General features: G+C 49.2%; 1 protein-coding gene across 6 annotated transcripts in view; it reads right to left on the bottom strand.

Annotated features, from left to right (window-relative positions):
* Positions 1 to 1,117: 1,117 nt before the first annotated feature.
* SLC8A1 (solute carrier family 8 member A1) overlaps positions 1,118 to 25,268 on the bottom strand; it is a 127,208-nt gene continuing 103,057 nt past the window's right edge. For 2 of the 6 annotated variants that reach the window (XM_030490723.1, XM_030490724.1), the window contains exons 4-9: positions 24,317 to 24,337; positions 23,508 to 23,525; positions 21,464 to 21,594; positions 20,540 to 20,639; positions 16,232 to 16,507; positions 1,118 to 14,322 (exon numbers count right to left, since the gene is read on the bottom strand). In XM_030490723.1, coding sequence (XP_030346583.1) covers positions 13,946 to 14,322; positions 16,232 to 16,507; positions 20,540 to 20,639; positions 21,464 to 21,594; positions 23,508 to 23,525; positions 24,317 to 24,337 — 923 coding nt within the window. In that variant the 3' untranslated portion in view covers positions 1,118 to 13,945. Of the gene's footprint in view, positions 14,323 to 16,231; positions 16,508 to 20,539; positions 20,640 to 21,463; positions 21,595 to 22,439; positions 22,509 to 23,507; positions 23,526 to 24,316; positions 24,338 to 25,268 lie in introns of all 6 variants that reach the window. The other 4 variants (XM_030490725.1, XM_030490726.1, XM_030490729.1 and 1 more) reach the window with 3 other exon arrangements.

Raw genomic sequence — 25,268 nt, forward strand, 5'->3', positions numbered from 1 at the left:
GGGACTGCGGCTGGCGCTGGCAAGAGTGTTTTAAAGCTCTCAACAAGTGTTTTATTCAGCATTGTAGGCATGGAGGGAATATGCTCAGAAGTACTCTGGTCAGCTGGGAGTTGGAGTTGGGCTTCAAGCATCTGTTCCCCAAACAGATCTGTTTCTTGGCCACACGGTACTGCAGCCAAGAGACATGGCAGTTGTGTCTGGTGGGGACATGACATGGCAGAGCTGCATGGGGGTATTGGGTCACCTCTTGTCCTTGTGCTGCTACTGAAACAGATTTGTACCTTCCTTGTGCTGCTTCCTTCAACAGCATGGCATGTTTTCCAAAGGGTCTGACCTGTACATGTTATATTAGTGTCTACATGGGAAGCACATTGCTGTTAACCAGCCATGGAGTAACATGATCTCATGGCTTGAACCCAAAGCCATTGTGGGGGATTTCGCACAGCATCAGGACAGGATGTTGGTCTCCAGAGACGTGCTGCAGCCGTGGGATTAATGAATACAATCATAGAATAGTTTGGGTTGGAAGGGACCTTCAAATGTCATCTAGTTCCAACCCCCCTGCAATGAGCAGGGACATCTTCAACTAGACCAGGTTGCCCAGAACCACAATAGACAAGATGTGTTTTTCATGGCCAGGGTATCATGCAGGAGGACAGATGGCGCAGTCTTGGGGTGCCTTGTGTAAGGATAAAAAGCCCTTTGAAGCCAGGATTAGTAAGTAAGCAACATCTCTCCCCTTTCTCCTGGGCTGTCTGGCTGTGGCAGGGGCATCTACCCTCTCCCTTCTCACCCAATCTATGTCACAGTAGAGGTGTGGGGCCTGAAGAAGCTGCTGTAAAGCGCCTGGTTCCCGGAGGGCTGTCACTACAGAAACATCACGCCTGGCTTGTCATTAATCATTGTATTCTGCAGTGATAATGGCCCATCTGAGCCAGAGGAGATAATAGCAATAAACACACATCCCTAATTCTGACTGTGGCTGCTGAAAATTGTTTGTTGCGTCTTGCTGAGGGATAGAAATGCAACTGAGTCTTGATTGAAAAATTTGAGGGAGGCTGCCTTGTCTTACTCCTTTGCCAGATTAAAAAAGCCTCTTGCATAAAAATAGACAAAATGAATGAAGAATTTACAAACATCTATATTTTGTGTTAGGAATTGTGATAAAATTAGGAAAACAGCTGAAGACACTGATTTATACAACTCTGACTATTTCAGGCAATGAGAGGTTTACATATCACAGTTTAACAAGATAAAAGGTCTCCCACGAAATACACAGATGACAGACAACTCATCTGAATTTGACATAACACAGCATCAAGTACACATGTAATGTGATGAACAGTGCCAGGTCATTCCCCAGTTAGGTAACATACAACCTCTTCAATAAGGCAATTCAAATATAACTCTTAATTCAAATCACAACATACCCAGGCAGCATGCAGGGAAAAAGTCATTTATTTTGTACATTGGAATGACACAACTTGCAACATATTTCCATTTTATGTAGTTAGAGCAACAGGATATAAACCATTCAAATAATATATATATATTTATATATTTCAAGTCAACAGTTGTCTTTACTGGAATAAAGATTATCTGTTTTTGGTAAAAATAAAACTATTTGAATTCACTAATTAACAAAATGCACAGTGATCAGAAATCCAATTCTTCTCACACTTGTCTTCCCAGCTCACTTGCTTTTCCCTGTGATGCAGCAGCTGCCTACCCTTGGATTCAGAGAGCTCATTGCACAGAGGAATACCAATGCTCTGGATGTGGTTCCCAGTGTGCTGCGTGCTTTGCTGCGTGGTTGCCTGACCTGATGGATGGTGGTGTTTCCATCACACCCGTATGTACCCCATGGCTTGGAAACTGCATTTCACATCTCTATTTCTGGGTGCCTGTTCAATAAAGCACTTGCACACATGCTTGACCTTCCATGAGTCAACAGTTGAAGTGCACGTGGAAACCCATCCACTGGATCAGGGCCCCATTTCTTTATTACCAATTAATTCCTGCAGACTTTTATGAACAAGAAATTCAAGAAACTGAGAATCTGCTCAGAAGCAAAATAAAAACCTGAGCCAAAAATCTCTCTGATGTGCTGCAGCCTAATGGATGTGGTTGTATTTCCACTGCAACAGACTTGGGAATCACGGAAGGTAATGAAGGCTTTTCCTAGCATTGAAAAGTTCCCTGAAGAGGAAGGAATGAAGAAAGGAAATAAGACTTTTCTCTATTAAAAAAAAGAATTGTTATTTCTGAAAAGACTAATCTGAGCAGCTCATCCCTGGTAATGGGCCGTACATCCCCCTGTTCAGCTGTGTACTTGCAGGGGTGGATCCTCTTGATAAGGTATCATGTCCCGCAGTGGCTGAGTGTCCTCTGCCTCTGTCCCCATGTGGGCAAGGGGACAGATCTGGGTGTCAGCAGAATTCCTTCTTGCTGCATGTGCTCTGTGTGTTGTGGGAATAGCTTTGGCAGGGGCCATACCTCGTCATGCTGAATCCCTACGAAGCCCTGAGCAAGGGTTACTCATGTGCCACAGGGCCTCAAGGGCTAATAAAGGTATCGTGCTCATAGATAATGAAGAGGCAGAAGTTACCCATGAGGAGTTCAAACGCCCCGAGACTGCAAATGGGTGGTTAAGAGACTTCTCTCCTTCAAATGAGCAACACAGCAGCGACAGCAGCTGAAACTGAGACCTTCCTGCTAGAGAACTGTCCCAGCCTTCAAACCCCATCTGAAACTACGGGAGAAACTGAATTTTCAGAGTGATTGTGACTGGCTTCCGTTTATCACCTTTATAAACTTGTCTCGTGTGTCCTGACTACTCTATTTACTGCTCTGGTAAAAAAATCATTGGCGTATTTCTTTGCCCTTAAAGATACAAAAAAGCAAATCTTCAAAAGATAGTGGGGAGCGAGGTGCTTTCACAATGACATTCAGAGCAAAGAGAGAGAAACAACGTTTTACAGATCATTAGAGAGCTATCTTTGGCAGAATATTTCAAATAAATTATTTCTTACAAACATTTTCTGCAGTCGTATATCTATTCTGAACAGTTCACTCTCAGCTATAGGGTTACTGGATCACTACTCTCTATGAATAGGAAAACACCACAAATATAAAAATAGATGAGCTCAGCATGATTTTTAGGCTACCACAACTGTCTCCAATGGTTTCAAAAGTTGTAGATCGATACCACGGAAAACATGAAACAGGTTTGCTAACAGCGTGTGTCAGGTTAGAGGATCACAGCTTGTCACTGTCATAAACACGCTGGGGAGGGCGGCTGGTGCCGCTGCGCGGGGTTAGCACGGAAACGAGTTGGAGCAGCCGGATGCTCAGAGCCAGTCTCTGTCGCCACTGGAATATTGCCCGATGGGGAATTGTGTCTCTCTGACCATAAGGCTTAGAGATATCACGCTGGGTGGCGGCTGCAGGGTTTCCACCCTCGGCAGGGAAGGAGGGAAGAAGGGCTTGCTGCGCTGAGAGTTTCTGACAACCAAAGCCATATCCAGTCCTGTGCTTTACCCGCAGGAGGGAGATGGAACGCGGCTGCTTTCACTTGCAGAGTTGCCTTCTTTCGCCTTCGCATGGGAAAAAGCACCCGGGGAGCCACAGGCCGGACCCTGTCTCATGGGCTTTGGCCAGGACCCTAGCGGGATGGTGACTCTGCTGGGTACCCTGAGCCTGGGCTATGGTGGCCCAAGGAGTGACTTGCCCAGTCCCAACCTCCCCTTCCAGCACGTGCCACCAACTCCACCAAACATTTAGATTTCCATATTTCGCTTTGTTTATACAACATGTACAGAATATACAGCATCGGAATATTATTTCCCAGTAGACTACAAGTGTCTCCCAAGATGACCTCTTTTATCAACAAATATATATAAATCGAAGGTAATAAAAGAGTCGTACCAACAGATATTATGGCTTTTCAAATAGTGTAGCTGCATTGTGCCATCGAACTTATGAGGAACCATGAGAGAGACAGAGGGATCAGGAGGCTTCAGCTGCTGAGTCCAGAGATGACCCTCAGCTTTGACACTGCTGGGGCAGCGAAGCAGGCAGCAGAGGGAAGGTGGGGTAGAATTTACCATCCATGCTCTGGTTTCTGTCTCCAGACAAGCCAGTTCTAAAGCAAACTCTCCTTTCAGCCCTGCTTTGGGAATATTTGGCTGTTCCCAGTTGGGCTCTGCCTGCCCCATCCCCAGTGCGGGGAATTGGGTGGCGCGTTGGGCTATCAGAGATCTCTCTGTCTTTCTCGGTCCAGGTTTGCACAAGACATCTGTCTGCCCTACAGTGCCCTGTGGCTGTGAGGGGAAGACTCACAGGGAGATGGGTGACACACGATGTGGGGAGTGACTGTGGTGGGTGGCTGGGCTGACTGGTGCTTCGGGTGCAGCAGGAAGGGTGGTGGCAGCCTCCTCCCTGCCTGCCTCCCTGTGCTCATCCCAGGGAGATGGGGAGCTCCCCTCAGGCTGCTGGGCAGGGGGACAGTGGCTGCTGTCAGAGGAGAGCAGGAAAGCGTGAGCATCACTTCTGGAGCACATCACAAATACCAGAGGACAACCTTGCCTCGACAGTGGCCTGGCATGGTGTGCCCATGAGGCAGGTTACCTGTGCCCCAGCACTGCATCCTTGCTGCCTGCTGTGCCTCATGGGGTGCATCTAAACACTAGCTGTTCCCCTCACTTTTTAGGAGCCATTTTGAGCTCTTTCTCTCCTGCATCCTGCAGTTATAGGGGGCCCTGGCTGCCTTATCCATGGGGAGCATCCATCATCCCTGGGACAGGCTGTGCAGGCTCCCTGCCTGAGTCCACTCCTAAGTGGGACAGAAGAAGGTGCTGATTTGAATTACATCTCTGCCAAGACAGATGCGTTTCTATGCCTTCTCCAAGCTCATAGCAACAGCCTGTTTTCTACTCCAGAAAGAGGAGCAGTTGCTTTCCCCACATTTCAAGTGTGCAGAAATGGCTTTTGAAAACTGGAGCAGTTTGAGAACTCAAGCATTGAGATAACTGGCCTACTTAATCACAGCAGAAAATTAGTGAGAGATCTAAATTACTGCTACTGTAATTTTTTTGACTCATTCCCATCTCGTTTCCCTCTTCTTCAGAATATTATGGCCAGTCCCTGCAGGCCTCTGGCTGAAATCAAGGCTGATGGTCAGATCAACAAGCATGGGCAGCCCAGGCCTCTCCTTTGGCTCTGCCTGCAGGATGCTGAGCAGGATGGTGGCTCTGCCTGCTCTGCCAGTGATACGGAAACCAGCACGCAAAGTCCCATGGGAAACTTGCTGCCTTTGAGATGTGTGAGCTTTCATAGAACCATAGAATCACAGACGGCTTTGGGTTGGAAGGGACCTTAAAGCTCATCCAGTTCCAACCCCCTGCCACGGGCAGGGACACCTTCCACTAGAGCAGGTTGCTCCAAGCCCCGTCCAACCTGGCCTTGAACACTGCCAGGGATGGGGCAGCCACAGCTTCTCTGGGCACCCTGTGCCAGCGCCTCAGCACCCTCACAGGGAAGAGCTTCCTAAGATCTCATCTAAATCTCCCCTCTGTCAGCTTAAAGCCATTCCCCCTTGTCCTGTCACTACAGGCCCTTGTCAAAAGCCCCTCTTTAGCTTTCCTGTAGCCCCGTTAGGCACTGGAGCTGCTCTAAGGTCTCCCCGGAGCCTTCTCTTCTCCAGGCTGAACAAGCCCAGCTCTCTCAGCCTGTCTCCATAGCAGACCTGCTCCAGCCCTCGGAGCATCTTTTCTGATAACAGCTTTGCTCCTTGGCAATCTGACTGCTTCTTGCTGGGAATATCTCTTGGGCTTGCTTGTTGGGTTGGGGTGGAGGTAGCATATGGTGTCCTCCTTGTCCTCTTCTTGCTTGATTACATGTACTATCTCCACCCCATGCGTGCCTCTTGGCATAGAGACCTATGGGATACGTAGGGCTGCATTGTACCAAACTCAGCGTTTTGTGGCTTTTACCAGCATGTATGTGTTTCTTCCAGCAGGAGCTAGGAGTCTTAGGAGAATTCACGAACTTTTCACCTTCATCCACAAATGAAACCATTTTACTGGATTGCTGAACAATGCCCTCAACAGGTAGTCTTGAAAGCTAGGTTATTTGCAGAGCTGTGCCTCCTAATGCTTAATGCGTTACAGAAAATAGACAAGTGTTGTCAGAAGCTGAGTTGTTGTCAGGGAAAAAGTAAATAACGGTTTCTTTCTTGCTAATACAGTGGCTCTAATGTACAAGATATTATCTCAATCTTTTGCTCTCTAGAGCAGCTAGAAGTAGTGAATGTTTCCTGATTAAGAGCAAGACAAGTAGATGTCCTGCATTGCTTGCTGTGCATGTGCGTTTTTCTCAAGAGCTCAGAAGATGAAGGAAGCAACATGGGGCAAACAAATGAAGACACAACAGGCATCAGTTCGTTTTCATCTGTACAGGAGAAGTTCATCCAACAGGCATCTAATCGCAGCTCTTATTGCAAGGCAAGACCATGGCAATGCACAGGGCTATAGCTGAAAGCAAGGGGCAAGGAAGACATCTCAGCATCACGCCAAGCAAGGAGAAATCTGGTTGTGTACCTCCTTACATTTGTGACCTGGGAGTCACAAACCTGCTAGTTTGCAAAAGCTTTCATTAACACTCTCAAACTAGTCTGATAGCAACCTGGGACACATTAGCACCACCAGGATCCAATCTTTCCTGTGCTAGTGCAGCAGTTTAGCAGTGACTCAGCAACTCCCCACATTTCTAAGTATCTTTGCAAAGAAGTTCATCTGTCAGAAACTCACATTTCTGTAAGCAAGAAGCCTGCCAGGGGCTTTGGGCTGGAGCAAAGGGGCACAAGCTCTGGGTAATGACAGTTGCCATGGTCTGTCAAGAAAACATAGGAACAGAGCAAGGTTGTACTTCCATGCAGGTCTCACCCTGCCTTCATCTGTGAGGCATTCATCTGAGCTAGAAATGAATCCAACCTCAACAAAGAGGTCAGGAGGTGCAAGGAAAATGCCCTGTGGCAGTACCCTGTGTCCTGCAAGGTTTCAGGAGCTTTAAGCATGGATAAGCGCCCCAAGCTATTGCAATTTGCTTTACTTAAACTTTACCCATTTTAAGCAGGAGCAGGAAAGTTTTGTAGGCAGGTGGATAAGTTTTAGAATGTTTAGAGCACCAAGAACAGGCTTCATTTTGAAAGAAAGGAATTGAGGTGGACCTTGAACTCCCAGTTCATATTAGTTTGCTCTGGAAGCGTTGAGAAAGGGTTGGGGTGGAGTTGGAGCATCCGTGGGACTTGATAACGGTGAAATTCAGCAGAAATGTTAAAACTTCCAAAAACTCATGAGTGAGGGACAGCAGCACGATAAAAACCAGTGCCTGTGGCTAGTGGCTGTAATGGTGCCTGGGTGATGAGCAGGAAGGGCTCAGCATGCTGAAGTTTGCCTCCGCTGCATGGAAACTCGTAGACTCCTTTGCTTGCAGGGGCTCAAGTCCAAGATGCCTTTTGGAGTGGTTAATCTTTGCCCTGAGGTACAGACAGCCTGAGCTAACAAGCACTGCTGTTTGGTCCGGTGAGAGGCGAGACTGCACTCAAATGGAAGCCCCCAGTTGTGGGGCAGGAGGGAAAGAGAATGTTCCTCTGCAGGGAGCCTGAAGGAAGAGGGCATGCAAAGAGGCTTTACATGGGGGACCAGCACGAAGAAAGACCCAAGTTGGATTATCTCCTTGCTCAGACAGCCATGATGGGGCCTTGAGATGGCTCAATGTGGGTGCTGGAGGACCACAACATCAGGTAGCGTACGCTCCTGGTGCTTTGCTAATGCTCCTTCCTACCACTTCCTACCAATGGCACACAGATGGGGCTAGGGTATGTGTGTTCTGGGAGGGCCAGAGAGCTGTCCTAGTGCAGTACAACAGATAAGGCCTGTTTTGAATCAAATAGATCAAAATTCTGCTTGGGGTTGGTGCCCATAGACAGCCAAAAATGCTAGAGGCTGTGCTATAGCTATGTAGAAATGAAGATGCATGTCTGTAGCTATGGCAGCTGGCTACATGGGGGAGACATGCTGTGGCAGTGCCTAAAATGGGGTTTCCAGGTCTGAGCGGGACCCCACAGCACTTCTCCCTTCCCTGTGCCCTATGATGCTGGACATCCCACTGACACCTCCCCAAGAGAGGGAAGCCCCAGGCTGATGTTCACTTTGGGAGGGTGGGAAGGAGCCAAGAGAAGGTGCAGGAGAGAGTGATGAACTACGCTGGGAGCACTGGGTGCTCAGAGGCAGGGCTGGCCATTCTTGAGATGCTCCAAGGAGACAAGACCCTGTGGATACTCCTTGGATGCTCTCAGGGATGTGTCATAGACAGCAAAACCAGTCAGCAACAGCAATCTTCTGGGTATCTTTGCTGATAACAGCTTGGCCAGATGGGCCCTTTCCCTTCGCAGCATCCCGTCCCTCTGTATGAGGGGTGTTGCTGGCTGACAAAGGCTCTTGGCACCTCTGGTTCCAAAAGGAGGCAGGCTCCAGTCCTTAAAAGGTGAGGAATCTCACTGTATTTATTGTTCCCTGGTGCTTTTTGTAAGAATACAGATGCCTCTGGATGCTTTCCTGTGCAAGTCAGATTTTTACAAGTTAAACAGGATTTCTGCAGCTGTGCTGTGCATGTGTATGTGTGTGTGTGGTCGGTCAGAGGCCAGAGAGGTTCCCAGTGCTCCGTAAACATGCTTCCCCAAATTGGCCTGGGTGCCAAAGCCTACGCAAAAATAACACAGGGCTTTCTCCTGGAATAATACCCTTGGCATTAAGTTTTCCCTCTTTTCTCTCTCTCCGTCACTTTCTGGCTATGCCCAGCTCTGCCCCTGCTGGAATGCATCTGAGCCTCCTCCTTAGGTACGTATATGGCCCCCAATACCATTGCACTTGATTCTTACCCAAGCATTTAAAAATAGCTGTAACAATAACACACGGGCTCTGTTTCTTCCCTCCCTGCCTTGTAGCAGAAATAGCACAGTGAGTTTATAGACTGTATCCAGACTCGGTACCAGAAAGGGCTCAAAGCCCCCCTTTTCCCTTTTGTCCTTTAAGGAAGTGATGAAAGCGGGGAGAAGGATGTGCAAATGACTCTTGTAACCTGCCCTTGCCCCAGAGCCACCACAGGCTGCCTGGAAATGGGGGACACACGGGTGGGCACATTACTTGGAGACAAGGGATTTGCATCCTTGGAGCAAGTGGTTCCTGCACTGCCCTGGCACAGAGGCAGGTAGGAAGTATTAGTTTGGGTAGGCTCAGCCATGAGATGCTGCAGGTTTGTGGCTCCTATTGGCACCAGGGACCCGCAGAGTCCCTGGCTCTTTTGCACCTTTTCCATGTGTTCAGGTTGTGGCTGGGATTTGCCTCCATTCCCATAGGCCCTTGAAGAGCTGGGGATATGTTTTTGCCAAGATGCTCAGGGCTGTCACTGCTCTGTGCGCTCCTTCCATTTGTCCCCAGGTGCTTTGCACTATTCTGTTGAGTTATTTGGATGTCCGTCTCTGAATGTCCTTTGTGCCATGCTGCATCGTTTTCCATGGGGAGGTTTGCCTTTGGCTAGTGGAGTGAGAGCAGCTGGGGCAGGTGAATGGACAGAGGCTGAGGGTTTGAAGTGCTGTTTCTGGCAACATCCCTGAGCTCAGTGCTTTATCAGAGGTGCCCCATGCCCTTCCCTTCTGAGGGAGGGTGGAGAGGCTGGCAGGGACATGAGAGCACTGGCATCAGACGGCGGACCTGGGGAGGCAGGTTGTGCCCCACAGGGTGGGTGTGAAGGCAAGATGCACCCGGTGCTGGGGCTGTACTCCCTCTTTGCTGCTTCCAGGTGCGGGTGTCTCACAGAGGAGGGCAGTTTGCTTTTGCCTTTGGAAAGTTTGGTTTAAAGATGAGGTTGGTGCAGAAAAGCAGGCATTACACCCTTGCAAACACAGGCTGGGGCTTGGCAAAGTGGTCCTTCCCCTCCTCAGCATGGCAAGGTGGCAGCCAGGTAGAAAGCTCGCTGCTCATCCATGACTCCTCCTGGGCAAATACACATCATGCTTTCATAAGCTTGTTAAAGATGCCAGAAAGCACATGGCTGGCAGAGAATAATTGCATAAACAAGGCTGGTGTTTACTGCGTGATTTAGGCCTTGTCCTAAGCAAGCAATGCTCCATCGCATTCGGAAAGCTCTGTGAGCAGAACAGTTATTTACTGCCTGTTAAACTAAGCTGCTACACAAGTCCCGTTTGACTTGTTAATGACTTCGGCAACAGCAATTCATTCTGAAGAAGCAAATGATGAGAGTAAAATACCAACATCACCTCTCAGCACATGTAATTACTGGATCAGGAGAGCTGCTTCGCTTCCATGATTCACTGCCTGGGAGAAGCACGTGGATGTGACCGGCTGCGCTCGCTTGGGGCTTGATGAGCATTGAAGCTTGACCTGCACTCATCCTGGAGGGTGCTGAGCACCCACAGGCATCATGAGACTAGTGGCACAGCTGGAAAAAAGCAGCATAGGGTGTGGAGGAGGGCCAGGTTTGCATGAGAGCAGCCCAGAGATGATGTTAAATCCTCTGGCTGCTGGGGTGTATTAGTTACCTGCTCTGCCACGCATCCCTTCACAGATACTGCCCCTGGGCCTCTACAGACATGGTCATGCTGCAACAAAATCAACCACCTTCTACCCTCTCTCTTTCTGCTTGGTGGTGCATGTCCAGCCTGGAGCTTGAAAGTCAGACCCTGCTGGTAGTGTCAGAGTGACCAGTTGTGCAGTCTCATCCTGACCCTGGAGAGGCAGGAACATGGGGAAGAGCATGGGCAGAATCCCAGGAACATGCACCCCAGGCATGTGCACCGCACCGGGAGGAGCAGGGAGAGCCCTACCAGATGAAGGCAGTGTTTGCCTGGGACCTGCCTCTGGAGCTTCTGTTTGAGTTCAGCTGTCAGAGCAGGACCTTGGAAGCATCACAGGGAGGGTTTATCTGAGGACACCTCAACAGATGCTGGATGAAACACAAGGAGGACCAACATCCCTGGCTATGTGGATGACATCCCTGGCTAAGTGGAGACTTTTCTCCTCCTCAGTGCTGTCTGAGCTCTGTCAGGCCATGTGGATCAGAAATAGCCCACGGCATCTGGACTGGGGCATGGGCAGGAAGCTGCCCAGAGCAGACCAAGCTCCCAGTTTGCTCAGTGACCTCATGGAGTGTCTCAGATCTCTTTTTGCATCCATGCACTCTGCCCCGGTAATGCATCTCTTGCGTTCCCACTTGTCCTTAGTTAGAGGCTTAAGCTAGTGCAAGTCACCTTGAGGCTGAAACAGCAGGAGCAGTTCTATGTAACAAGAAGACACAAGCAGAAAGAGCTGCTGAGTACCATATGCATGGCTCTCCCCCAGGCTAGGGCAAGCCAGCACTGATGGGGGACCCAGCACAGGAGAAACTCAGCTGCACTGCAGCTTTGCCCCAGGGTGGTCTCCTGCATCCCTCTGAGAGCCAGGCGGACTGCGAGCCCTGTCTGTACCGCAGCACACCAAGCCCGAGGCACAATGGAGATGGAGCAGGAGGAAAGCTGTGAGATGGGACAAGAGCGGGCATGTGGAGGCACCCTTGCCCCCCATCAGTGGCAGAAACACAGTGAAGGCAAACCAATAAGTAAAGAAGAGATGGGTATAACATAAGGGGAGACAATGGGAGGGGAGGGTTTTCCACAGAGAATATGCAGGAGCACTACTGGATCCATCAGGAATCATTACAAACTTTATTTGTCTGTGCATTGTGTACCATTTATAAGGATCATCACAATTAGTGGACTCACTGCCTATAGTGGTGGGCAATACACACAAAAGAAAAGTCAATGAAGCCAAACAGATGAAAATGAAATCATTGTACATAAAGGTAATCTTAAACCTGAACAACCTGCGCCTGTGTTTGATTCTTCCCCCAAAACAATGACAAACAAAAAGAAAACCCCCAAAACCTGTCAAAAGTGAAAAAAAGGTTTGAGAAGAAAAAAAACCCAAACCCACAACTTCATTTTCCTAGAGAAAATCTTACAACATATTAATTAAAATTTCCACAGATTGTTCAAGATGAGTACAAATACTCCCAGCCAATTGGTTATGGTACAAGCATCAGATGTGGTTTTCAGCTGGGTTGGAAAAGCTCATCAGTGGATGTGCAGGCTGGGCATTTGCCTGGCTGGGACACCAGGAAGCCTGGTGAAGGGCGTAGGGAAAGAAGACATCTCTCAACACCAGCGCACAATGTCATCCCTGTGCTGTGCCCAGGGGAGCTCTATGTCCACACCTTCCCAGGCTTGGCTTGCTATCCCAGTCCGCACTGCTGGATTTGGGAGGTGATGTCAAGTTACACCTCCCTGTCTCATCCTTTCCACTGATAACAAATTTGGACAGTTCAAAATGTGGCCTTTTTCCTTGGGGGATGCTTCCTGGTTATGCTTCCACTGGTGTCGGAGATCTTGTTACAGCCTTCAGCTCTTACACTGAATTATTCTGCCTCCAAATGGCTGTGGGAAAGGACCAGCTTTAGGGACTGATCCTGATGGCTTAACGCTCAGAAATAGGGGCTGTCACTAGACTTCTGGGGACACAGGGAATAGCAGGGGGCTAAGGGGTTTTGAGGCAGCCACCAGCTATGAAGACAGAGGCAGGCAAGGTGCTGGGAGCCAGCCATGCTCATCCCCCTTGGGCTCAGCTGCTGCTCATCCCACTCAGGTTCACTGGGACCTTGTGAAAACCTCCTGCAGATGGTAGAGGCTTTCACACCAGCTCCAGCATGTCCTGGACTGGCTGTTGTGGGGGGAACCCCAGCCACATGGGGAGACAGAGCCTGCAGCCTCTGGAGTGTGGGTTTTCCTCCCCTGAAAACCTACATCTGCATGGCTGTTATTGCTTCTTGCGGACCCATGTGCAGAGCAATAAACAGGGACAGCTTTCCCTGCTTTTATTCCCACCAAGAGGAAATGAACGAACGAAAAACCTATGGTAAAACTAAACTAACTAAAATAAATAAAACCTGGTGAAAAGAAAACACTTGTATCTGCAATGCTCAATCCACATGGCTGGAAGGACTATCCTATAGGATGCTATATACAGATAGGGTTCATTTCATTCATGCAAATGTTACAAGTACCACGACAGCATGCCCAAGGAGGTGGATGAGGCAGGAGGAATGTCCCCGCCGCTCCACACAGCCTCGGCTTAGGACACCGGACACGAGGTTGCGTTTGTGCATCCCCGAAGCACAGAGGGGCAAAGGTGAGGGGCATGTGGGGGGAAATGCTACTCGTACACACGTCAAAACAAAACAAAAAAACCCAACCCCAAATCAATGACGAAAACGGTTTGTGTTCTATCCTTAGAAAGCTCCCAATTTCCCCTTGTCTTCAGTCCGGTCTCTCGCTTCTCTCCAACAGGGCCAGAGGGGATGTTCCCGAGTGGCGAAGGCAGGCGGATGGTGGTCGGACATCAGGACCCTTACTTTCCTCTCCTTCCCTCGCCCACTGCTCTGTTTCTTACCAGCTGCTCTGGCCTTACCCGTACTGATGCGCCCCGGTCGCCTTCGCATCCATCCTCCCGGGGAGCCGGCAGGCGGGAGAGAGCGATGGGAAAGGGCTCGGTGGCTATCAGCTGCTCTTGTTGGTAGAGTTGCAGAGAGGGCCCTGCTGCTGGGCTCCTGGCCAGGGCCGCTGCCCGGGGAAGGGTCCTGCTGGCTTTGGGGTCCTGCCTAGTTCAAAGGATGCTCCAAAGCCGCTTTCCTTCAGCAGGTGTGTGAACATGGCAAATCTCTTTTATTCTTTCTCTGTTCATTATACACAGCTTTATATCTATATCTATACCTATATATCACTCTATATAGATACATATAGATATACATATATTTACTATCTCTGATTGTCCCTTTAGAAGCCTTTTATGTGGCAGTAGGCTTCCAGAGATGAGAAGAATATGTACAAGAGCCAGAGGAGGATAAAGAGTGAGGATGTGAGCAGCTTGGAAGTCCGCGGCCCGCCCAGCTCACCTCCAATCTCAGGTCTCCGCCGGTAGAGCAGCACACCCACACTGATAAAAGCAAAAATGGTGAAGAGGGTGACAGAGAAGGCCAGGGTGCCAGGTGAGACTTGGAAAGCTTGTCCGTGCGCCGCGTGGTAGATGGCTGCGATCGACCAGGCCACCCCGATGCCCAGGAAAACGTTCACAGCATTGCTCCCGGTGACATTCCCAATGGAGGCATCTGCATACTGGTCCTGCGTCGCTGCTACTTTGCTGGCAAAGGTGTCTGCGAAGGGAAGACGGAGAGAAACCTTCAGGAAACAGCCAGGTAAGGAGGGACATCACCAGGCAGCTTGGGGATGAATGTCAACGGCAGCACTTTTGGGGAATGAAGATAGCCGGTAAGGGGACAAGGTACAGCCCTGTCTATAGGCACTCCCAAGGAAGGCACATCTGGCCAAAGCCAGGGTCCAGAAATGCCTAGGAGGGAAATAATAATGTCCAGAAATATGGGGCTTCCCCCAGTATAGCCTCAGATGCCCTAAAGTGCTTCAAGCACAAGATAGCACTTCCCAGTTATATACTATGTTGGCTCCTTCTCCAACATGCACTAATTTGTTGACTTGCAAAAGACCCGAAAAGGTTGGAATAGCTTTGTAGGAGCCACAATGGTCTGTGTCTATCCTTCAGGTCTCCCGAAGTTTTCTTTCTGTGTTTTTCTGTTTGCTTTAATGATGTCTCTCCAAAACCTTTTTCCTCATTAAAGTTAGTGTCTTGTGCAGACCCTGACACTTTAGTAAACAAGTGGTTGTCTTTCATCCCTTAGGGAGAAAAACTATGCAGGAGTCTGGGTGCTCCACCAGCTTTAATACTGGTGGCAAAAGAGATGTGATAAAACTCGTCTGGCCTTTTACGTGGCAGATCTTGTGTCAAGCAGACCAGCACAATGCTGCTCTGCACCATAGGGAAGTGTTGATTTTACATCCAAATGCACTCTGGATCAGCAGGGGGGTGAGCAGGAAGGGGATAAGCATCTGGGTTTTGTCTGGGAGAACACTCTGAGCTGATGATGAGAAGAATCCTTAACACGTCTGCACTCCCAGATCACCTTGGCTACAGACAGCAGAATGTGGCTCAGAAAGAGAAAATGGAGAGGTCAGATTTCATGTTTTTAATTCTACAGTTTCCTTTGCGCTCCTCAGTGGGGCTCCAAGGTGAGATGGTGAAGTGCAGACTGGCATAAAGACCCAGTTTCATGTAACAGGAGGGGCTGGGCACCTATAAGCACAGCGAGAGTGGCCATTTGCAGCAAAGAAGTCAAAAGGCTGCTTTAGTTTTTAAAGAAGCTCCCATGGAAATGCATCTGACTGCTGAGGGAAGGAAAAGGCATTTCCCTTTGCTCTCAGCCGTGGTTACAGTGCAATAATGGGGCTGTGGGACAATGCTGATGCCTCTGTGGCTCTCCAGGTGCCACTGTAGGAGGAGGAGGATGAGCCAGTAGTAAAGGCAGCTGGGTTGCAGCAAGTCAATGTGCATTGGGAGGAAAAAGTGGCATGTAGGTATGGAAACTCATTTTTTATTCTCTTGCTGGTCAGTCCTCCGTCTCTGTGTCTTCTGAGGCTGAGTGACCACTTGATTGGAGACACGTCTCCAAACATTTGTGGGGACAAGGCCTTCTTGGGGCTTCACAAGTCACATTTTGAGCAGTGTTTCCAGCTCAGCAACCTCACCTTGGTCCATCTGAGCCAAAGCTGAACCTGGTCTCACACAAAGGTGTCCATGCTAGGCAGTGTGCCCCGTGTATGGCCTAGTCCCTAACTCACCTGGAAGGCAAGGTTAAAGGAGCAGATTCTCAGAAAGAAGGTGCAGGACTGCCAAAATAGACAGCATTTTAATGAAAAATCAGCTTCGTACTCTAAGAGTGGATGCCATGGAGGCTGTTCACAGAAACAGACACTTCACAGCCTTTGCAAAAGGAAGGTCCTTGAAATAATTTCAAAGTGACTGAATCCTGGTTTGATCCTCCCGGCCCATCTAAGACTGAAAAACAGCTTCCGCATACACCTCAAATATGTCCTCAGGGGTCCTGCACAGGTGCAGCAGAGGACCTCGCTGTGCCCAGCTTTCCCAACCCAAACCCAAATCCAGACTGGGCAGAGATGGACCTTTACAGCAACCTCTGCTGTTGGCCTTACCTGGCACTGATGTCCCCAGTGCGACAAACACGACCGCAGTGACTGAGTCCTTCAAGCCAATGGTGCAGCCAAAGTGGGATGCCAGGTCGCCAATGAAAGCTGTCAGGAGGCCGATCATGAGGATGGAGACAACGAAGCAAGCCCAGCCATTCCAGTAGTCTGTTGGGGGCACGAAGGCGAAAAGGACCTTCCAGAAGACGGTCAGAAAGTGCATCACGTAGTCAAAGCAGGAGGGCAGCTTCTCCTCCCCACATTCATCGTCATCGTCATCTTCCCCTGCAGAAAACCATCAGTGCCTGATTAGACTTGCCCATCCTGGGGGAGGTTGGGCAAAGTTCCTGTGCATACTGCATATTCCTGCTTGTGCTGGAACCAACCCCGGGCATGAAGGGGAGGTGACACTTTCCCAATGAAATCAGTGGGAGCTTTCCTGCTGCCCTCAAGGAACAAAGATGGGGTTTTAAGTCACAAACGTTGGGGATTCCAAGGCCGTTGCAAGTTGTGTTAAAGACATACCTTGCACGTGGGTTGGTGATTTGTCATTGCCTTTGATGCATTTTTTTTCCCTCCAAGGATGTGGACTAGCAGATCTCTCTGCCTGGCTGTTGGCAGAGCTTCTTACCAATGGGTAACATATAATATGCTACCTCATGAGGACACAATGTGCCGTTCATCCCCATCAGACAGCACAAGTGAGCCTGGCTCTTCTTCCCTGGGGAACACTTGGGATTGCAGAAAAAAGGCACCAAGTCCCAGAGTAGCCAAGAGCACCCAGTGAAACCAAAGCCTTTGCTCTGCTCCACCACAGTGGGTGAGAGGACAAGGTTCCACCTTGCCAGACACTGGGTTTAAGGGGGTGATGGCTCTGTGCCTGGGAAAATCTGCTTCTCCCAGCAGCCACAGTACTGATGAGCCTGGCATAAGCTTTTGAATGAGACCATGCTGTTTTTATCTGCCCCACTGCTGGCCAGGGTGAACATTTCTCCTTTCACATCTCCCTCCACAATATGGATGTTTAATTGAATAACAATATGTATAAAGCCTCCACAGGGAGGATAAAATGGTCTTGCTGTTTGCTGTGTACCAACACATGGCTATCAGCTAATCCCATGTTCAAATGGTGGCTCTGTGCCATGACAACAGGTTTACTGGGGAAAGCTGCTGGTGCACATGCAGCACACAGAAGCAAGAAAAACAAAAGGCCCAGGGATCACCCAGGCCACGGTCACCCTCAAGAGATTTGGTAACCTGTAAGGGGAATCAACCTGCTCTTGGTCTGGCGCAGCTCCAGCACACGTACACCTTGCACTCTGCTGGCATCCTTGGGGTTCTAAGCAGAGGCGCAGCTGCAGGAGAGAAAGTAATGACAGAGCCAGTGGGAGCGAGAGAGAAAGGAACTCCTGATGCAGGTATCTCTGTACACAGCGGATATGGCATCCCACACGAGGGCTGGGCTGAAGCTGGTGGGCATTCAAGATGACTGGAGCCTGGAAGATGTTGCCTATGGGGAGAGGTGGAAGGAGATGGCTTGGGGAAATAGGAGGAAAGGAGGGTGGAGGGGACCAAGCAACAGCCTACAGCAACTTGGAGGGCACGTACAGAGAGGATGAAGCAAACTCTTCTGCACTGACAGAGGCAATGGCCACAAACTGCAGCTTGGATGGTAACATCAGGAGAAATGTCTTTTCCAGGAGGGTGGTGCAGCCCTGGGACACAGATCTTGGCTGAGGGACATCATCTTTGGAGGTTTTCAGTACTCAGTTAAATAAAGCCATGACCAACCAGGGAAACCATGGTGTCCCTGCCCGTGGCAGAGGAGTTGGAACTGGATGATCCTAAGGTCCTTTCCAACCCTTACTATTCTATGATTCTATGATTCTATGGTTCTATGAAAAGTCCTGCTTAGCATCCTGCTGGGAGGCAAGTTTGCACAAATCTTTTGTCTTTAAAGCACCTTTGCAGATCAAAACCAACAGATAAGATAGAGACAATGGGAAACTTGATGTCTCTACAATAACTTGATGGAAAATTATGTGTTGCTTGGCTTTAAAGCTTCAAATTCACTATGGCAGAAACAGTAGCTAATCAGTGGCATGGTGGTATTATTTTGGCAGATATAAATATCCTATTCCTGTGCATTGTTGTGAAGATAAGGAACAGTTTTCAGCCTGGGAAGCTTATGCTGGCCTGCTTTCTTTTCCCCCTCACTGCACAAAGGCTGGTACTGGCAGGGTACACTGTGCTGTGCTGTAATTTTGCAGCAGGTATTTTAATCCTCTCCCAAGCTGCATGGCAGCAGGACTGTCATGGATCTAAATCTTTATGGAAATGATAAAAGAGGCTGAAAAATGAACACGAGTGCCACTGTCATAACACTCATACAGATCTGTCTATCATTTTCTTAAGCAGAAGTAGCATCCCTCTTTCAAAGAGCTGCCCAGATCCTGTGTAGGTGACTTGAAACGCAGAGTGAGGTCGAGTGGTGATCCAGGGGTGCATTCAGGAACAGGGTCACAAACCCCATGATGTTTTTGCCGTAGAAGAAGAATTGTGGGCTGTTGGGTGCACACTGAAGGCAGCTATGGGTGAGAGGCTCCAGATCAGCGCCATGGACAGCATGGGATGGTATGGCCATGGTGTGGCACAATCTTGCCTGCACCAGCACTGCCTTTCCACAGATCTGACCAGCATTGCGACCAGCTGATCACTGGGTGGGAAGTGGGGTTTTAACACTTCTTTTCTCAGCTGGGATGTTACCTTTTGAAGTGTGACGTTCACCTGCTCCCCATGATGGGATGCAGGTAAAAATTTAAACCCAAAGTCCAGCGTTCAAGGGATTTTAACCTGCTCAGCACAAATCCCGAGGAGCTAAATCCTGGCAAAAAAAGTAGGTCCAGAGCTCAGAGACAAACTGCTGTTCCCCAACTGCAATGTCCACCAAAAGATGCCACATTTGTTAAACGTTTATTAATCATCCTGTTAGCACTGATGGTGGCTGTATGTTCAAGATACGGTGGCAACAGGGCTTTCACATAACCGCAGTCTTTACACGTGTCACAGAGATTGGATCCAAGTAGCAGTGATTACCTTTGCTTTAATATGGGATGCAATTAAATAATTGATTCTGGCATAGATTAGTTTAGCCGTATTAGCTACAAAACCTGCAGCAAGGATTGTCTTGCGTGATATGTTCATGCTGTATCTGAAATAATGGGAGGCTTTTGGCTGGAGGCTCTAAGAATAACTATGCTACAAGAGGAGACATCACATTTTGAGGAGACAGCTGGTGCACAATGTCCTGTCCTCATTTGCAGAGATGGAGGGGTAAATGAAATGGCAGGGCGATCACTTTTAATTACTTTGTGCTGGGCAGAGGTTACCCTGTACAGCAGAGCTTGAGGTAGGAGGTGAGAGTGTTCCCCTATGCATTTCAATGCACAATTAGTCAGATGAGCTCAAATTGCCTCCCCCAATAGTTTAATTTAAGCTCATTGATTTTGCCCTGATGTGTGTGCAGCCCAGGCTGGGCTGTGAGGTTGTAACATCCAGCTAGTGAATTATAGTGTCTCCAGCCCTTAAAACAACCTCTGGAGGAGACCTTCTTTCTTTTACCTTCCACAGATGTGGGAATATTAACATATCCTACATTGGGCATACTGGTAACTGTGGCATTGGCACCTGTGAGAACAGTACTGCAGGGTGTTTCTGAGGGAAAGGCAATTCTCCAAAAGAGAGAAGGTGTGATCAGATATGATCTATAAAATCACAAGTGTCACATGCTGCTGCAGCTATTGGGCTGCTGAGCCATAACATCCAGCCTCAGCTGGCTGGAGCAGCAGGAGTTCCTGAAAGCCGGGGATCAAAGACAAATTTTGGCCCACAGATTGAGGACTCAGTGGCTGTCTTCAGGGCTTGGCACCCTCAGTACCATGTTGTCCTCACCGCAGTAGTATGGGGAGCACCAAGGATGCTGGTCACACCAGTGTCATTTATGCCACTCTGAATTTAAACACTGTATTTGCCTCCCAGATCTCTCCCACTGAAATGACCTTTCCCCTCTGCCATTTGGTGTTTCTCTCAGGGTGTTTCTCTTCCAGACACACTTAGTGCAGGAGGTTTCCTACACGTCAGCCAAGTTGCTCTCACAAAAGGCTTTACTCAGCGGTCTTATTTAGGTAGACCCTGTAAATAACTCTGCCACCTGGTTTGCCTCTGGCTGCTCCACTATGGTCTGTATTAGTGATACAGCAAAGTGGGGTCACGAGCAAGATTGATCATAATTCACCTGGAGCTGTGGTCCAAACTCACCAGCGCTGACAGTAATAGCCTCAATAAACTGCTCCCTCCAGCTGTTTGTGCCAACCACCAGGGCCAGGTTTGTCTTCTTAATGAGCTTGTCCACTGTGTTCTGTGGAAGGAGATGCAGAGGAGAGAATTAGGGACTATTGGGCTGGAGATGCTGGGTTAAAACCCACTGGCACTACTGCTTACAGCCATAAACTTATGGAAAAAGCTTAGCAGATTTTAAGCTCAGGCCAAGAGTCCCAGCAGTGAAAGCAACTGTAAATACTTGCAATTCCCCTCACTGCTGCTCAGAAAGACCTTTTGAAACCTGCTCATGATGAGAGTTTGAACCATCTCAGTGGAGGTTTAACAGCAAATAGCGCTGGGGTGCCAGCGCCTTGAGAAGGATTTTTACTGGGCCACATCAAAGCATTAACTGGGACTTGATCAAGGCCCATTTGAGAAACTGGGCTATACCTAGGAGTCCCAGGCTCAGGGCTCACTCAAGACTGTCTGTAAGTAGGACCTGGGTGTAGCACATCACTGTGAGAACAAGATTATATTTTAAAGCCACCTGCAGCATTTTGGAGCCCAGTCAGATCTTAGGCTCACCAGATTGATGTGCTTGTGTAATAATAATAACAACCACAAACAGTCTGTGAATGGGACAGAAAGTCTGGCATCATCCTCCAAGGACCATGGCTGTGGGCTAATGGACAGAGTGAGGATGCAGAGTGTATTTTAACCCACCACCATCTCACTGGAGTGACCCTCACCCTTTCATCATGCCTTGGCTTGGCCATCTTTCAAAGCATCCCTTGGTCCTGCTCTGAGACCTTGTGATGCCAGGAGCTGCCTTGCTTTGCTGTGATACCATCAATATGCGCTTGCCAGTGCAAAACCAAAAGGAAGGAAGGGAAGAAGAGGGACAAGGGACATGGACAGTACCTTGAACTCGTAGGATTCCTCAATGATGACTTCAAGCTTGGTGTGCTCCCCCAGGACTGGGCGCCCCATTTCCGCGATCCGACGCTCTTCCTCCTCCTTGCTGGTCAGGGGATGCTTTTCTTCATTCTCCTCTGCAAATCAAAGAGCCCGTAGGTGAGCCAGGCGTGGCTGGTCACTCTCTGGAGCTGGTTTCCCATCAGAGGGGAAGGTCAGGAAGCCTCCGGGTGGGAACATGAGTGACAGAGCAGCTGAGAAGGAGCAGGTCATGGAGCAACAGAGAAGGCAGTTTTGCTGGAAAAAGCTAGCAAGGTCTGCAGCGTCAGAAGGAATCCGGTTCACCCTCAGGGCTGGGGAATAGCTTATCACTGGTACCTGATGTCTGTTCCACAGGGATGCTGAGAGGGGACAGATCATCACTGAGGCTGCTTTATTTTCCAGGTCTGCATCAGGGCATGGACTTGATTTTTCTCAGCCTTTTACAACCAGAAAGAGCTGCCAGCAGCCCCAGGGCTGAGAAGGGTATGAAATCTTGGCTCTGCCTCTTTTTAAGCAGGGCTTTACCTTAGGGAGAGGGCTGGCAGCTGGAGAGCGTGAAACTCCTGCTGCAGTCATGGGCCTGGAGGAAATAGTGCTGGGCCACACAGGTATGAGAAGCCATGCACAGGGCATGGCCTGGCCCCCGACCCTGAGAGAGAAGGCGGTGGAGGAACTGCAAGAGCAATGGAGCAGGTCTGCACCTCCACTGGCATCCATGCAACCTTTGGGACATGGGGACACCAGGCAGCATGGCTTTTGTCACTGTGTCTGTATAGACCCCACTGAGCTCTCTTCCAGTCAATCCCAGGAATGAGCAGAAGGACATCAGGGCTAAAAAGGGCTGAATTCAATGGAGACAGGAGTTAAGCTGTCAGTAGGCAAACACCCCAGTCAGTCCGTGTTAGACCACCGTGGCCCTCGGGCATCACGCTGCAGGTACCTTGGATGGTGATCACGGTGCAAGGAAGAGGATGATCTCTAGGCTGGACCTTCCTGAAGACAGGTTTGCCTATCAAAGCGATCAGCAGGAGATCAGCAGGAGGGACCGTACACCCCGTGCAAATCACTGCCGTGTGGTTAGTAAACTCTACTCCTACTTCACACAGGGTTAGTGTTGCTGCTTCTTGCCAGTACAGACAGCACCAAGCCGTGAGAAAGCCCTTCTCCTGCTGGTCAAAGGGACTGGCCCTGTGGCCAGAGCCTTGTTAGTCTGAATTATTGTTTCTAGGGCTCCTGAGAGGCTGCTCTGCAATATGTGGAACCTGGGACCTTCTCCCCCTGCAGTGCTTGGCCCAATGACAGATGCTCAGCTGGCTAATGATGGATGAGCACTGGTGGGAAGAGCAAGGGCTGAGTACCTGAAGCAGCCTCAAGCTGCACCAGGGGAGGTTTAGATGGGATTTTAGGAAAACATTCTTCACTGAAAGGGTGGTCAGGCACTGGAACAGGCTGCCCAGGGCAGCGGTGGAATCACCATCCCTGGAAGTGTTCAAAAACTATGTAGATGAGGCCCTTAGTGACATGGTTTAGTGGTGGTCTTGGCAATGCTGGGATAAGGGTTGGACTTGATGATCTTACAAGTCAACCTAGTTGATCCCATCATTCTATGATTCTGTAGGGTCCCACACCTCCCACAGTGCTCATGCACTGTCAGGACAGGCTCCCCATGCCATGCAGAGTCCTGTGCACACCTCCTGTTTGGGCAGCAGGGAGGGCTGGTCCAAGTGGAGAAGCCCCCCCTACTCCAAGAGATGGAGGGGACTGCCTGTCATTTCAGGGTTGATGGCTCACCCTCCCTGAGGTGGGTTAGGTGTGTGTGGCAGGCAGAGCACTCTGTGTGAGGACACTGTTAGTGTGACCGGCTGTGGCACGGCACCTTCTTACCCTTCCAGAGTTTCCCTCCAGGACAGAACAAAAGCAAAGAGGAAACCAAGAGGAAAGAGCAGGGTAAGCATATGGCCATTAAGAAAAGGGTAAGGGGAGCTGGGGGGAGAGCAGAAATCCATACCTGTGATGGTGAAGCCACCTAGATGGAACCAAAAATATGGGAGAGAGAAAGAGAGAGGGAGAATTAGTGTTGGCACAGCAACATGGACACCCTGCGGCCCACAGACACATGGTGGTCCTTCTCTACCCCATGAGCAGGAACTGTGGACATGGGAGGACTGCTCCCCAACACACACCCCTGGGACAGTGGTGGGGAGACCTGAACACAGGCTTTTCAACCCACATCTGCAAGCTGCCACTCCCCAATATCTAATATATGCTGTGGAGTGGGTCAAAACAGTGTGAGCCTGGCCTGGAGCTAGGGGTATTTCAGGGAATGAGGGCAGCTTCACTTCTTTCCCTGGCCGTCCTATCCTGGGAATGGCCAGCAAGGAAATTCAGGGGCTGGATGGGCTCTAAACCTCTCCAAGACTGGAGGCACCATCTCTTCAAAAGGCATTGGCCAACTTTCCTTTCCAGCCACAAGCATCTCTAAGTCACCAGGCAATCCTTTCTTTGCCAAGAGGCAATGGGTTAATTTGCATGGTGCAGGTTTGTAACTTGGGATGTTGGCAGGTTTACTATGGCTGTAACAACACCACCCTCCAAAAATGCTCCTTGCCACAGTGGGTTACCGTTTGTTAACATTAGTGACTTTGAGGCTCTGCACCAAGGAAAGATGGTGGCATTAGATACCTGAGCTTACTTAAATAGTGCTGACCACCCTAAAAGAGAATGGAGTGAGCAAAGAAAAACGTCAAGCAAAATCAATTCTCTTCCGAAAATACGCAAACTGGAAAAATGGAAAAGAAAAAACGAATGCACGCTTACCAAGCTCATTCAACAACAGGGCTGTGAAGGAGACAGACAGAGACAAACACAGAAGAAGAAAAGTAAATGAATAATGAAATCAAAAGGGATATCCACAGAAAGACTCCAGATCCAAGGGCAGACATTTCAGACCTGTAAAGCTGCAGGATACCATTAGCGTTGAAGGAAAGGCACTAAAAATAAAGGAACAAAAACATTTCACGGAACTATGGATTTAAAATAAAAACTATTGCAAACATGAGGTGGATATGGGATTATGAGGCACACTTCCAAAATTCATTTTCCCCCTTTGAATTGTATGTGCAAGGTCTTCCATTGGCCTCAGAGGCAGTTCTGCCCCAGGGGAGGACGCAAGATGTCCCATGTGCAGTGGCTCCTGGGTTTGACCTCCTCCACCTGCCTAATGGGGAGCAATAGTTTCAGCATGTAGCTGTGCTTCTGATGTATATGAGAGAAGAAAAATCCATGGCAAGGCTTGGCTCAGGGATCTTGTTGCTCAACGTTTTAGATCTCCAAAGAGAAAGCCTCTCCCTTAGTGTACCAGTGTGTCTGTAGCCCCTGCGGTGCGGACCCCACCATGGCTACATGGCCCAAGGGTGCCATTTCAGAGATGCTCTCATCTCCAGGGTGCCAAGCACATTACTTGCTCTACCTCTCTGCCTCTTGTACAAAACCGAGCACAAAAAATGAGTTAAAAAAATAAATAAATTAAAAAAAAATCATTGCATGGCCAAAGCAGCAAACAGCATCCTTTAAAATCTTGGCTTGCCTTCTGGTTAGTGAGTTTGCAAAGCTGAGCTTCCTTCAGGTTTCCTCCGTTATTTTTGTGACCAGGAAGATGAGGAACTTTCTTTCCTTTTCCTTTTATTTTAATTTCAGCTGGGACTTCATGACTTGGCACCACAGTTCTCAAACCTGGGGCCTGGAAAGCGTGTTTGCTCCTGCCAGACTC

Source organism: Strigops habroptila, chromosome 6 (genome assembly GCF_004027225.2).
Source record: "Strigops habroptila isolate Jane chromosome 6, bStrHab1.2.pri, whole genome shotgun sequence".
Classification (NCBI taxonomy): Eukaryota; Metazoa; Chordata; class Aves; order Psittaciformes; family Psittacidae; genus Strigops; species Strigops habroptila.